General features: G+C 32.3%; 1 protein-coding gene across 2 annotated transcripts; it reads right to left on the bottom strand.

Annotated features, from left to right (window-relative positions):
* Window position 1: 1 nt before the first annotated feature.
* Window positions 2–2,007, bottom strand: LOC123206929. 2 transcript variants are annotated; one of them, XM_044624220.1, is made up of 4 exons: window positions 1,604–2,007; window positions 614–914; window positions 450–510; window positions 2–330 (listed from the first exon to the last, which is right to left on the bottom strand). In XM_044624220.1, exons 1-3 carry the CDS (start codon window positions 1,730–1,732, stop codon window positions 494–496), a joined length of 447 nt encoding a protein of 148 aa, XP_044480155.1. In that variant the 5' UTR covers window positions 1,733–2,007; the 3' UTR covers window positions 2–330; window positions 450–493. The 2 variants fall into 2 exon arrangements, with proteins under 2 accessions (XP_044480155.1, XP_044480154.1); XM_044624219.1 differs by having other exon boundaries at window positions 455–510.
* Between the last annotated feature and the right edge of the window lie 11,606 nt (window positions 2,008–13,613).

The raw sequence follows: 13,613 nt of genomic DNA, 5'->3' as shown, positions 1-13,613 counted from the left end.
TGCTTACAAAGTATATTAACTCAATAAACTAGTTCATGTTTACAGTCCATATTATAACATTTAGTGGGCTGAAAACCCAGAAAACATAGTTCATCAACTGAAAGGAAAATGGGTTAATTACACAAAAAGGACTCTGCAAGATTTCCGGCTGAGTGATGACATTAAGTTCTCTTCAGATTATCAGAGCTCATCTATGATACTTGCTCAAGTTGACTACTAGGAAAAAGGAACCCATCATTTTGCTGCAAGTCTTGATTTCATTTCTCTTCACTATTCTCTTCTAATACTACCACTTATTTCTAGTGACAAGATTTTAGTCCATCACCATTCCTGCAAGATAATCAACAATACCACTTATGATATAATGCTATATTTTATTTAAATCAGGAAAGCACAAGAAGATAAACAAATGGGATAATCAAATCACGAGAGGATTTAGAATAACTTGCCATACATGTCTATGGCGACTTTGCTTTATATTGAGGGCAAGGTATTAGTAATAGAGCGAGCCTGCAGAAAATTAAAAAAAAAAAAAACATTAAACTCTTATTTAAGTGTCCAACTATGGAAAATTAATCACGTAAAAATTTTTTATCTAAAGGAATCTCCTTACCCTGCCACCAATTCCCTCTTGAAGCGCTGTTAGCATTATTTCCATCAGGATCATCCTCTCCCCTGTCTTTCTTAAACTGCACATGGGGAGATTCAGTGGTGGATTTGGTTCTTGGAGAGTAATTTTCTTGGCCTCCATAGTATATTGAAGAGCTGAAATAGCAAGGTTCTGCAGTTTCATTCTGATAAATTGAATTCTTTTCTTTGCCACTGAAAATACTATTTTCAGCCTTGCTACTTACAGCCTTCTCTTTCAGTGACCCCATTATTCCACTGTGAGAAGACTCTTTCCCACTTCCCGTCTGATCATCAAATCAACAAAGAAAGAAAGAAAGAAAAAAAAAAACGATTCAGAATGTGCAACATAATTTCTTCTTTAACATTAAAGAAGAAACAGACTTCTACAGGAAATCTACATATACTAAACTAGTTCAACACACAGCAGGAAACAAATAAAAGAAATCTTTCCTTAATTCCTAGATATGTAAAAAAATATAGAACTTTTTTTCTTCTAAGTGAACAAATGATTTAACTTCTATAGTCTAAATATGTTTCTCCTACTTCTTTTTCTCTATCAAGCATAGAATTAGTTCACTAATTATTAATATATGTATGACATACAGCTGAAGAAGGAGCCTTCTTTTACAGCCACCCTAATTTATTGCATTCTTCCTAATATATCCAATTTGAGAGATCCCATATTTTATTTACTAAAACAAATCTCTATCCAACCCACAGAAACTCTTAAGCTCCTGTGTAAGAAGTAAAAGCACAGCCCTCTAATGAACATGAACAAATATATGTAATTCACTTAATCAAGTAACCTTTGAAAAGCATAGTCAAACAGCCATTTTAATATCAGAAGCCATCTGCCTAAGAGCAAGATTTTAAGTGTTAAGCATGAGCAAATCTAAAAGCAAAAAAATACATATGTGCTAGTGGTGTAGGTTTTTTTTTTTTTTCAATCAATCAGAAGGAAAATAATGAATACCGTAGGTGGTGGTGGGAAAATAGAGCCAAAAATCCCAGTGGTGGAGGATGAAGAGTTCTTGGAACCAAAAAGATGATCAAATTTTCTAGACGATGAAGAATTGCCAGTTTCTTGCCTTCTGTTTTCCATGTTAAAAATTATCAGTTAAGTAAAGCAATGCAAAGCTACTTAAGAAAGCTTTCTTTGTCAAGTAACGAACAAAACTACTCTTTGATAGTTTTCTCTTAACGGGAAACGACCTCACTGACTAAAAAGAGCCTAAAGAAGAGCAGTGGATAAGAATTGCAGAGGTAGAGACAAACTGATAACTAGGAGGCAGATAGCAGAGAAGCACGTGAAGATTGCAGATGGTTGAAGATATTGTCAAAATTAAGGTCTCTGCTATTTATAGATCCCAGAAACCACACTCCTCTTTGACCCCATAAGGCTTCATTCATTCCCCCCCCTCCCTTTGACACATGGGCTGTTCACTTTCAACCAAGTGGATTCATTCCCAGCTTCAATCCCTTCCTCATATTCATTTCGAGAATATGGGTGAGTTTTGTAAAAGGCTCTTAGCTGTTCTCGACTTTGGAGTTTCTATGGAGATAAATGGATAAGATTGTTCGCTTGTTGCTCGACGTGGGCAATCCGAGTAGACGGTCAATTTCAAAAAACAGTTGATTCCTCTATCCAACTTTTTTGTTTCACCAAAATCAACAAAGATACCAATACACCAAGGAGGGAAAAGATAATATTGGAATCTTCCTTCCAAAGCTTTGAAAAGTAAAGGAAAGAATATATGATTTTCAAAGAAAAGTGTTAAGAGTTACTCCCTCTCCGCCATTTTCTTTGAATTTCATCAAGAGTTAATTAGTAGAACGTTTGCTTCATAAGGCTAGATACATGAACACGTCCTTGAAAATTTGAAATGCCCCACTATATATATATATTCTGTTCTTTAAAATGGATTTAAAAACCAGATATAAAAGAACAAAAATCATATGTATAAATCTTGGAAGATTTGAAATCCCTTGTGCTAACAAGTGTTCAATATCATCTATATGTGGTTACAATGTTAGTTTTTTCTTCTTACTGGTAACTGTTTCATGCAGTTACTAAGCAGTTACTTCCATGGCTTAATGGTAACTGCTTCATGCAGCTACTTCTTCATGGCTTAGTGGTCTGTAACTCCCATGCAATAACTCTACATTTTGCGTTGCATTCTTGATGGTAGAATGCTTTTTAAGGCTATAAATAGGGTCCCTGGGTGAGCTTTTTCTACACTTGAAAACATACACCATTATATGAGAAAAAGAGATCACCTGGAAGACGAAACTTGCAAGCAATTTCCAGAGGTTTATACTGCGTCAAATCGTCAAGCAATGGCTGGAGGTTAGTGTTTAATATTCCGCATATTAATTTTGGTTTCTATCTTGCATACTCAGTATATATATGCTTAGATAGAGACCATATACATGTTCTATCATTTGGTATCAGAGCAATTTTATGCCTCTGCCTTGCTTTGATTTGTATAACATGCAAAATTTTTGTTATCCCGAATTTCTTTAGAAAGAGAAAGTTGGCTGTTGGCATTTTTTGAATAAAATTTTTATTTAGATGAATTCTACATCAAAAACTGAGAATTTTGATATATGGAACGTCAAAATCAGAGTTTTGTAGGCTGATTTAGAGTGCAAAATGTATACGGGTCTGAAACCGGGTCTATCGACCCGAATCTTGACCCGGATAGAGGTCAGGGACGATCTTCAGATGACATGTCATACCCATCACTTCTGTCTCTTTTGTTATGCACTGCCAGTCGACATGACATCTGCATTCATCTCCAGCGGATGACATGTCGTTCATCTACTTTATTAAAATGTAAAAATTTCCTTCAGTCTCGTGTCTTGAACCCAGGCCATAAGGCACAAGGTTCTAAGTGAGAGGCTTGCCGCTCAGCCGATTTCATTTTCGTTGAGAATTAGGGACATCGTACATTGTTATATGCTTTAGTTTTAGTTTTCATAAAATTCTAGTTTGCTGGAACCCTTTTCCATCCTCTGCCATGAATAATAACTTTGTTAGGGTTAAGTTTGAATATTTTTGGCCTTAATAATTTTTTTTTTTTATAATATGTGATTGCCAAAATTATTATTATTAATTTTAATTGGATAATTTAAGTTTCATTTATCCAATTTTTAGTGTTTATTAAATAATTTAATATTATTTATATGATTAATTTTATGCATAATTTTGGTTTAATTGAAATTATACTTTAAATAATTTCTTAAGGATTATATGCATAAAATTAAATGTCATGTGATTAGTATAATATTTGATTGATCATAGAGTAGCCACAGCATCTTTGATTATATCAAAGTTATACATTAAGTATCCTGGGATCACATTTAGTTATATGACATCAATTGTAATTAATCAATATAAGTATGATAAATTTTATCTCACAGGAATTTTTATTATATTTATGTGATTAATTAGGATGAAATAACAAATTATTTTTCTTAATCTACCCACAGGAATTAAGAAAAGGAATATAATTTGGTAGTTTTATCATACGGTTTATATATTTGTATATAAACCTATTTAAATTAAAAACTTAGCCCACAGGCAGTTTTTATGTTATATGGTTTATATATTTAAAGCATGTTTATACATTGGTAGAACATGATATTAATTTTGATAGCTTCAAATTTAGTGACTTAAGCATGTATGTTAATATTTATTTGCAGTTATTCAACCTGTGAATTTCTCTGATAATGTATGTGATGTTCCTATTTTGAATGGTGACAATTATAAAATTTGGAAAGAGAGAATTCTTCTCCAATTAGGGTGTATGGACATTGATTATGCTATTAGGAAGGATGAACCACCTACAGCTATAGAAACTAGCACTCAGAATGAAATTGCCCTGTATGAACGTTGGGAGCGATCTAATCGCTTGAGTATGATGTTCATCATGACACGTATATCTGCTAGTATTCGTGGTTCAATCCTTGAGTGTAATAATGTCAGGCAATTACCGAAGGCTATTGATGAACAGTTTGAGTCTTCAGATAAAGCACTTGCCAGCACTCTAATAACAAAGTTTACATCAATGAAGCTCATTAGTGTTAAAGGTGTGCGTGAGCACATCATGCAAATGAGGGATATTGCGGCTCAACTTAAGGCTCTTGAGATTAAGATGTCTGAATCTTTCCTGGTGCATTTCATTCTAAATTCTCTTCCACAACAATACGGACCTTTCAAAATCTCTTATAACACACATAAGGAAAAATGGTCAATCAATGAACTTCTGACCATGTGTGTTCAAGAGGAAGGAAGGTTGTTGATTAAAATGAATGAAAGTGCACATATGGTTACACAAGGGAAGAAGAAGAAGAACCAAGCTAAGTATAAGGGAAAGGATAAAATATTCAATCAGCCCGAATTTAAGAAGGAATCCAAATGTTTATTCTGTAAAAAGAAAGGACATGTCAAAAAGGATTGCATTAAGTTTAAAGCTTGGCTTGAAAAGAAAGGTAATCCAATCTCACTTGTATGTTATGAATCTAATATAGTTGATGTTTGTCATAACACTTGGTGGATTGATTCTGGTTCTACAATCCATATTTCAAATACCTTGCAGGGCTTTCTAAACCAAAGGAAGCTGATGGCCAGTGAACAAAGCATCTATTCAGGAAATAAGATGCGTTCACATGTGGAAGCGGTCGAAACGTGCAGATTAGTTTTAGATTCTGGTTTTGTTTTGGATTTAGAACGAACCTTTTATATTCCAAGTTTCTTTAGAAACTTGATTTCTGTTTCACGACTTGTACCCTTTGGATTTTCCTTTACATTTAATGAAACTGCATTTAGTTTGATTTATAAATCTGCAGTTGTGGGAAATGGTACATTGTCTGATGGTTTGTTCCGAATTCATTTACAAAACAATGTTTCATTTAATTTGATGCATGTTCAAAATAATGTTGGTATTAAAAGAAGTGTTATGAATGAAAATTCCTCTATATTGTGGCATCGGAGATTGGGACATATCTCCATAAAAAGAATTAAAAGGTTAGTGAATGATGGAGTACTAGATACTCTAGATTTTACTGACTTTGATACTTGTGTGGATTGTATAAAGGGAAAACAAACCAACAAGTCAAAGAAATGTGTCAAGAGGAGTTCAGACATATTAGAAATCATACATACAGATATTTGTTATCCTGATATGGACGTTTATGGTCAAAAATACTTCATCTTATTTATTGATGATTATTCATGATACATGTATCTTTACATGCTCTATAACAAGAAATTGACCATAATTTAGGAGCCGAAGATGATCCTGTTACGTTTTCACAAGCAATAGATTGCAGTAAATCTATTTTGTGGTACAATGCTATGAAAGATGAGATGGAATCTATGAAGAGTAATGGAGTCTGGGATCTTGTCAAGTTACCTAATGGGGCAAAGGCCATTGGGTGTAAATGGGTCTATAAAACAAAGAAAGACTCATTAGGTAACATCGAGAGATATAAAGCAAGACTCGTTGTTAAGAGTTTCACTCAAAAAGAGGGAATCGATTATACGGAGACTTTTTCTCCTGTATCTAAGAAAGATTCTTTTCGTATTATAATGACATTAGTAGCACATTTTGACTTGGAACTACATCAAATGGATGTAAAAACGACATTCCTCAATGGAGATTTAGAGGAAGAGGTATATATGAAACAACCTGAAGGATTCTCCTCTAGTGATGGTGAGCATTTGGTGTGCAAGCTTAGGAAGTCCATATATGGATTGAAACAAGCATCCTGTCAATGGTATTTGAAATTCCATGAGGTTATCTCTTTATTCGGTTTTGAAGAGAATATCATGGATCAATGTATATACCAGAAGGTCAGTGAGAGTAAAATTTGTTTCCTTGTTCTATACGTGGATGATATATTACTTGCAACCAATGATAAAAGATTGCTTTATGAGGTGAAACAATTTCTCTCTAAAAACTTTGATATGAAAGATATGGGTGAGACGTCTTATGTCATTGGCATTAAGATTCATAGGAACAAACCTCAAGACATACTAGGTCTATCTCAAGAAACCTATATCAACAAAGTTTTAGAAAGATTTCGGATGAAAGATTGTTCACCAAGTATAGCACCAATTGTGAAGGGTGATAAGTTCAATTTGAACCAATGCCCTAAAAATGAACTTGAAAAGGAACAAATGCAGAGCATTCCCTATGCTTCAGCTGTTGGAAGCCTTATGTATGCTTAGGTTTGCACAAGACCTGACATTGCATTTGCTATTGGGATATTAGGAAGATATCAGAGTAACCCAAGTATAGACCACTGGAGAGCTACAAAGAAAATGATGCGATACCTTCAAGGGACCAAAGAATACATGCTTATATATAAACGGACTGATAATTTAGAGGTAGTTGGTTACTCCGATTCGGATTTTGCTGGCTGTATTGATTCAAGAAAATCAACATCTGGATATATTTTCTTGTTTGCCGACGGAGTCATATCTTGGAGGAGTGTCAAGCAGTCATTGATTGCTACATCTACCATGGAGGCTGAGTTCGTTTCTTGTTTTGAGGCTACATCACATGGTGTATGGTTGAAGAGTTTCATATCTAGGCTTAGGATTGTGGATTCTATTTTTAAGCCGATAAAAATTTATTGTGACAATTCAGCTGCTGTTTTCTTGGCTAAAAATAATAAAAGTAGTAGTCGAAGTAAACATATTGACATTAAGTATTTAGCCATTAAGGAACGTGTAAAAGAAAGCAAAGTGGTCATTGAACACGTCAACACTGAATTGATGATTGCCGATCCTTTGACAAAAGGCATGCCACCAAAAAGTTTTAAGGATCATGTAGAGCGAATGAGAGTTGGTCTCATATCGTAATTGTGATGGGAGTGAGTTCCATCATGTGATTTGGTGTATATATATTTTCTATAATAAAATTATTCAGTTTTTCAATTGATTAAATTTTCTCATTTTATGTGCACATTTTGGTTGAGAAAATAATCAAATTTGGACCCAGAATAAACATAAGGTTTATTCATTAAGTTATAGAAGAATGAATACATCGTGATACATGGAAGATAATACTCGTTCTTAGAGGACTTATCGTCATGGTTCGTGTATTTTATTTCTTTACTTCAATATGTGGATTCATGAGTTACAGACCAAATTGGAGAATGTTAGTTTTTTCTTCTTACTGGTAACTGCTTCATGCAGTTACTAAGCAGTTACTTCCATGGCTTAATGGTAACTGCTTCATGCAGTTACTTCTTCATGGCTTAGTGGTCTGTAACTCCTATGCCATAACTCCACATTTTGCGTTGCATTCTTGATGGTAGAATGCTTTTTAAGACTATAAATAGGGTCCCTAAGTGAGCTTTTTCTACACTTGAAAATATACACCATTATATGAGAAAAAGAGATTACCTTGAAGACGAAACTTGCAAGCAATTTCCAGAGGTTTATACTGCATCAAATCGTCAAGCAATGGCTGGAGGTTAGTGTTTAATATTCCGCATATTAATTTTGGTTTCTATCTTGCATACTCAGTATATATATGCTTAGATAGAGACCATATACATGTTCTATCATACAATTCTTTTCTCTCAACAAATTAATTGCACTAAAGCTATCCTTTACTTGATAAAGCAAGACATGCAAGGTTTATGATTCATAGAATTAGGACGGCAGAAGATACTGAAGTTTGAGAATTTTGTGTGACAATCTTCCTCAAGGTTCCTTTTGGATACATTTTGCAATGGGATAAGTGCATGCATTATATGAGACTACTCTTAAAATATGACAACTCCACGTGAAAAGAGTTCAAAGAATTTTCTGTACAAAAGTAGTAGAAACAATCACCATTTCTAAGACACTTTACTCATGCTATTTAATAATTGAATTGGTTCTCACCTAGATAGTAGACGAGATGTTCTATTTTTTCATATAATTTTATTCTATTTTTAAAGAGGACTCTCATATTTCATGTACGAGACTTAGCCATACCAGCCAAGTTAAAGAGAATCATTGAGCACAATGCCCAGACCAATAGTCTTTCATCTTTTGCTTCCCTTTTGATCTTCTCTAAGTACTCGTTTAGGCACTTTTTCTCTTCTCGTGGCTCCTGTGTTGGCAAATGCTTCTCTTCAATGATGCTTATTGACAATGATAAGCATGGACGAGAGAAAGCTTTGCTTAAGGAGCTGGCATGATAAGCATGAGTTATTAACTGAATATTTGAAGGAGAAATTATAGGGAAGTTCAAAATTTTATTGGACATTTACCTTTATTCTAAGTTTAATTTGTGCAATTTTTATAGCTTTTTTAGAATATTTTTTGCTGCTCTTGTATACTAGAAATATACGTATGAAATTGATACCTTTTATTCATCATCCACCCTTGAAAATTATATCATGCCCTGAAGTGAGCAAATTGCATGCATACCCGTGAGATGTTACAATGTTTCAGTCCTACAAAATTAACCTTTATGTTCCGAAGCTGGAGTTTATTAATAATGGGGATGCCTATATTGTAGTTACAAATTTTTTTTTTTTTTTTTGTGTAGTTACAAATACTTGCTTTCATATTTCTTTTTAACCCACCTTGTTCTGTTGAGGAGATGAAGCTATTTGAGCTTTACACCATCCTGGGGCAATGCCAGTGATAAAGTCTACTCGTTGATTAGATATTGATTTATATATTTTTAATTTAAAATCATTAAATCACATAATGATATGTTAATTTATAATTTATTTACATAGTTTTATTGGCAAATCAATCATACTGGAGAGAACCCAGGACTTTGAGATTTGATTTTCTAATCTTGGAGTCGTATGATGAGGAAAACAACTTCAACGGTAGGATTTAGACAGGATTGCCAGAAAAACAATGTCCTTTTCGAAGAGAGATCTATTTCACCAGGGAAGAAATATGCATTAGGTATTTTATGTAAATGGTGGTAGATTACAAGACTCCACGTGCCAATGTTTGATCATCATTGAAGTAAAAAGTGTTCACGCTGTAAATCTTTTCAAGTATTTGATTAAATAGTAAAAGGCGTTGCCTTATTGGAAAGGCTAAGAGTTTATCCTTAAATACAAAAGAATTCCATAACCTACTCCTAACCTACCGAAAATATTCTAACTCCTAACGTACCTATCGATCCTTGATATGATGTATTCGATGTGCATACCCGTAAAACAAGTAACCAAAATAATATGATTTTTCTTTTTTTCACATTCGTTTTATAATACACACCCTTTTTTTTTTTTTTTTTTTTACGTAAGTTTATATTTATTAAAAATTAAAGACTCTAACGTAAAATAAAAATAATATAAGTAAATAGTATATAAATATGATAGATTAAATTTTAACATAAATTAATTGATTTTGTGTAATCTGAGTTTCAATCTCCATACTTATAGATTCAATATATTTAACATATTATTAGAGTTTGCACCTAACCAAACGCTTAACCACCTATGGTATTTGCATATGAGGAAACAATATGTTTTTCTAAATTTGTTTTATTATACACAATAGATCTGCCCCAGATTTTCTGTTAGTTTAAGTTGAATTCAACTCAAGATTATAGCTTATAATTTTCTAATTGGTTAAGTTTTCATTTTCAAGGTTTTTTCATATTACAGAAATTGCATTATGGAATCTGTCGACACAGTTTTCAAAGGAAATATTTTGAATATAAGTCCTATTGGTAGTTGCATGTATCACTCAAGTGAACTTCGTTCCGTTTTGATAGGTTTGTCAATGTGATTAGAATTCATTAGTAAGCCGTATTATTTACAATTTCCTCGAGAAATAATGGGCTCTAGAACATTGTTAACTTGGACTATTGAGAAGCCAAATTTATCTAGGCCGAAGGACTATTTTCCATCCAAGTTTAGTTGCATTCTTAAATGTATATTTGTGAGATTTAAAAAATCTGAAATTTTTAATTGAGATTAAATTTTTTTTTTGTTAGAAATAGAGATAAAATCGTTATTTTACTAATAATATAAAAATATAAAATTTATTATATTTTCTCTCTAAATTTTAAAAACTCACATTTCACTCTTACTTAACTTTAAAAAGTCACATTTCTCTCTTTAAACCTTAAAGTTTTTTTTTCTTCTCTTCGGCCATCCTCTCTGACTAGGGTTGGATTCGAGCCGAGCTTTGCTCGGCTCGGTTCGGTTCGAGCCCGAAACAAGCTTGGCTTAGCCGAGCTCGAATTGGCTCGATAGATTTTTTTAAAATTTTTTTATACAAAACGGCGTCGTTTTGATTAATATATATTAAAAATGACGTCGTTTTGATAAGAAAAAACTAACCGAGTCCAACTAAAACGAGTCAAACCGAACGCGAGTCAAAAACGAGCTGAGTCGAGCTCGAGCTGAACTCGAGCCGCTCATATATGAACCGAACTGAGCTCGGCTCGGCTCGAATCCAGCCCTATCTCTGACACTAACAATCTCCCCTCTCCACTTTGCCTATAATAAAAAATTCTAACAACAATTGATTCATCAGTAGAACTTCAGGTATTTCAAATCCCGCGGGTATAACTTTGAAAACACAATTAAACTTAGGTGGGAAATAGTCCTTTGCCATTTATTTTCTATTATTTTCCGAAGGCTAGGTGCTTAATTTCCTCTTTATTATGTAATTCGTAAATTAATTAATGTATAGCTTAATAGCAACCTGATCTCACTACTAATAATATGGTTAAAATTTTATAGAACTTATTAAATGTTATTTGCATGATCTAATTAAGTTGCGAATTGGTTTATTATAAGGTTTTCAAATAAAACTTTTTCTCTTAATTATGTTAATGTTACGTGCAGAAGTTGAGAATATTTTCTCTAGTGTAATTAATGTATGCTTGAACATTGAAATTGTTCCACTTTGCAGGCCAATATTCTCTCAAATTGTCAAACTTTAACCTTCCAAAAAGTTAATGCAAAAGTAAAACATAGAACCAAAACTCAGATCAGACTAATTAATCAGTTAAACTATGAATTAATCTATAATCTAATTTAGTTTATATATAAATATTGATTTATTTAAATTGATTAAATTTAGTAAACTCATTGAACCAAAAAAACTATTTAATACTAATAAAACTGGATTTACATAATACTATACAATTTTTATCTTATTAAATTTAAAAGAGTTATTATTTATAAGATCTTAATTAAATTAATGACAAAATTTATAATTATTATTTTTTTATCTATATAATAGAGTATTAATTATTTAATTAATATATTTGAAATTATATTTTATATGTTTTATGTTTAAAAAATATGATAAATGTTTAATACTATTCAGTAAATATATAATAATTTGATAATATATTGAACTAATTGGATATTCGATTAATTAGTCAAATTACGAACCCAAATCCCCATTATTCTCGCTATGTTTTAGAGAAAATCAAGATATTAATAAACAAGTACTAGATTGACAAAAATTAACTCCATACTTACATTCATAACAAAATTAAATTTCAAAACGTCAAATTTTATTATATTGATTTCCATGGATTTTAGTGGAAATTATGGAGGTAATTGTCAAACCGAAAGAAGTCAGGATCGCACATATTCTAAGTTTCTGGAACATAGGCAAATTTGCCAAGTAGGCAGATGGAGTTTTCACATGTCTAGACTGCATCAAAGCTTTAATCTTCAACACATGTTTATCGTTGGTGACAAAATTAAATTAAATTGACGATTCGAAGTCTTCGATGATATAAATGCATGCAGTTTTGCATGTATCAACTGTTTTAATTATCTACCTTTCTATACAGATTGATCGAACAAATTAATGATTTCATATTAAAGAATAAATGCCTACTTTGAATAAATTATTGATAGCATGCATTGAATGATTTCATATTAAAGAATCTGCCCATATTTCATCTTGTTTTCTTCTCAATGATTAAAAGGAAAATTCTATGAAATTAACGTTTGTAGTATTGTGAAATCACGAGTACTTCAATATTGCCCATCACAGTTTCTCCAGTCGGCAAGGCAGCAGAGTAGGACCAATTAATTTTGATTACATTACAAGTCATCTCCTACGTATAAGTCAAAGTATTTATATGAATTAAGGCTTTGGACGGATAAATGCCAGGATATAGTGACTAAATCTATACCCATTATATTGCAAAATTTAGAGTTTCACACACATAACGAGATAAGTCAGGGTTTTACATATGTGACAGATATTTGAATCTAAACATTTTCTTTAAAAATTTTAATAATCTATTAGTTTTGTTAACCTTTGGACAAACTTTATACTTATCGAACCTAATAATTTTACGACCAATTATAGTGGTGATCATTTTTATTCATTTTGAACAGAGCCGGAAGGACCAAATTGTAGTTTCGTTAATCTTATATTAATTATGTGTTATGCTACAGGTTGCAGTTATGCGTGAAGTAGGTAGCCGTTTCTTTATTGCGTAGTTCCAATTTTCTTGAAAGCTAAGCTACCTTAAATTCAGAGCTCTCTAAATAGACAACTGCCTGAATATTGACAATTGCCTGAATATCATGTGGGATTTAAGCACAGAACTCTGACATTGGGAGGCAAAGATTCATAATCAACGAAGCTTGAGTGAAAATAAAGGGAATTTCAAACATAAAAGAGTAAAAGTTCAAATCTCTTTTGACAATATTTTGAGTTTAAATTTTTGGCTTACCGGTTTTTCATCTGTTTTGGTATTTGCCTGGAGATTATCTTTCCGGGAATTTTTATTAAGCTCTTTCCTATATCCTTTGCTTTATGATTAATTTTGCCAACTCAATGAAAACTAACAAGAAAAAAACTTAATCTTATTAAACTCCACAACCAAACTGAAAATAAAGTACATAATGCAGCTGACAATCTTATTGTATATATATATGTATATAAAGTACATAAAGAAGATCAGATCAGTGAAAATATTTCCATGGAAGACATTTGAGCTTTAAGCAAGAGCCTTCCCATGTGT

This window comes from Mangifera indica, unplaced genomic scaffold (assembly GCF_011075055.1).
Source record: "Mangifera indica cultivar Alphonso unplaced genomic scaffold, CATAS_Mindica_2.1 Un_0054, whole genome shotgun sequence".
Lineage (NCBI taxonomy): Eukaryota > Viridiplantae > Streptophyta > Magnoliopsida > Sapindales > Anacardiaceae > Mangifera > Mangifera indica.
Note: the sequence above shows the minus strand (reverse complement) of the source record. Positions and strands in the feature narration are given on the sequence as shown.

Excerpts from the sequence above, each read along its gene's own strand:
- LOC123206929 (XM_044624220.1), bottom strand. The coding sequence starts at position 1,732 with ATGGAAAACAGAAGGCAAGAAACTGGCAATTCTTCATCGTCTAGAAAA. Across the intron at positions 915-1,603 it reads TTTTCCCACCACCACCTACG|ACGGGAAGTGGGAAAGAGTC; the intron begins GTATTCATTATT and ends TTTGATGATCAG.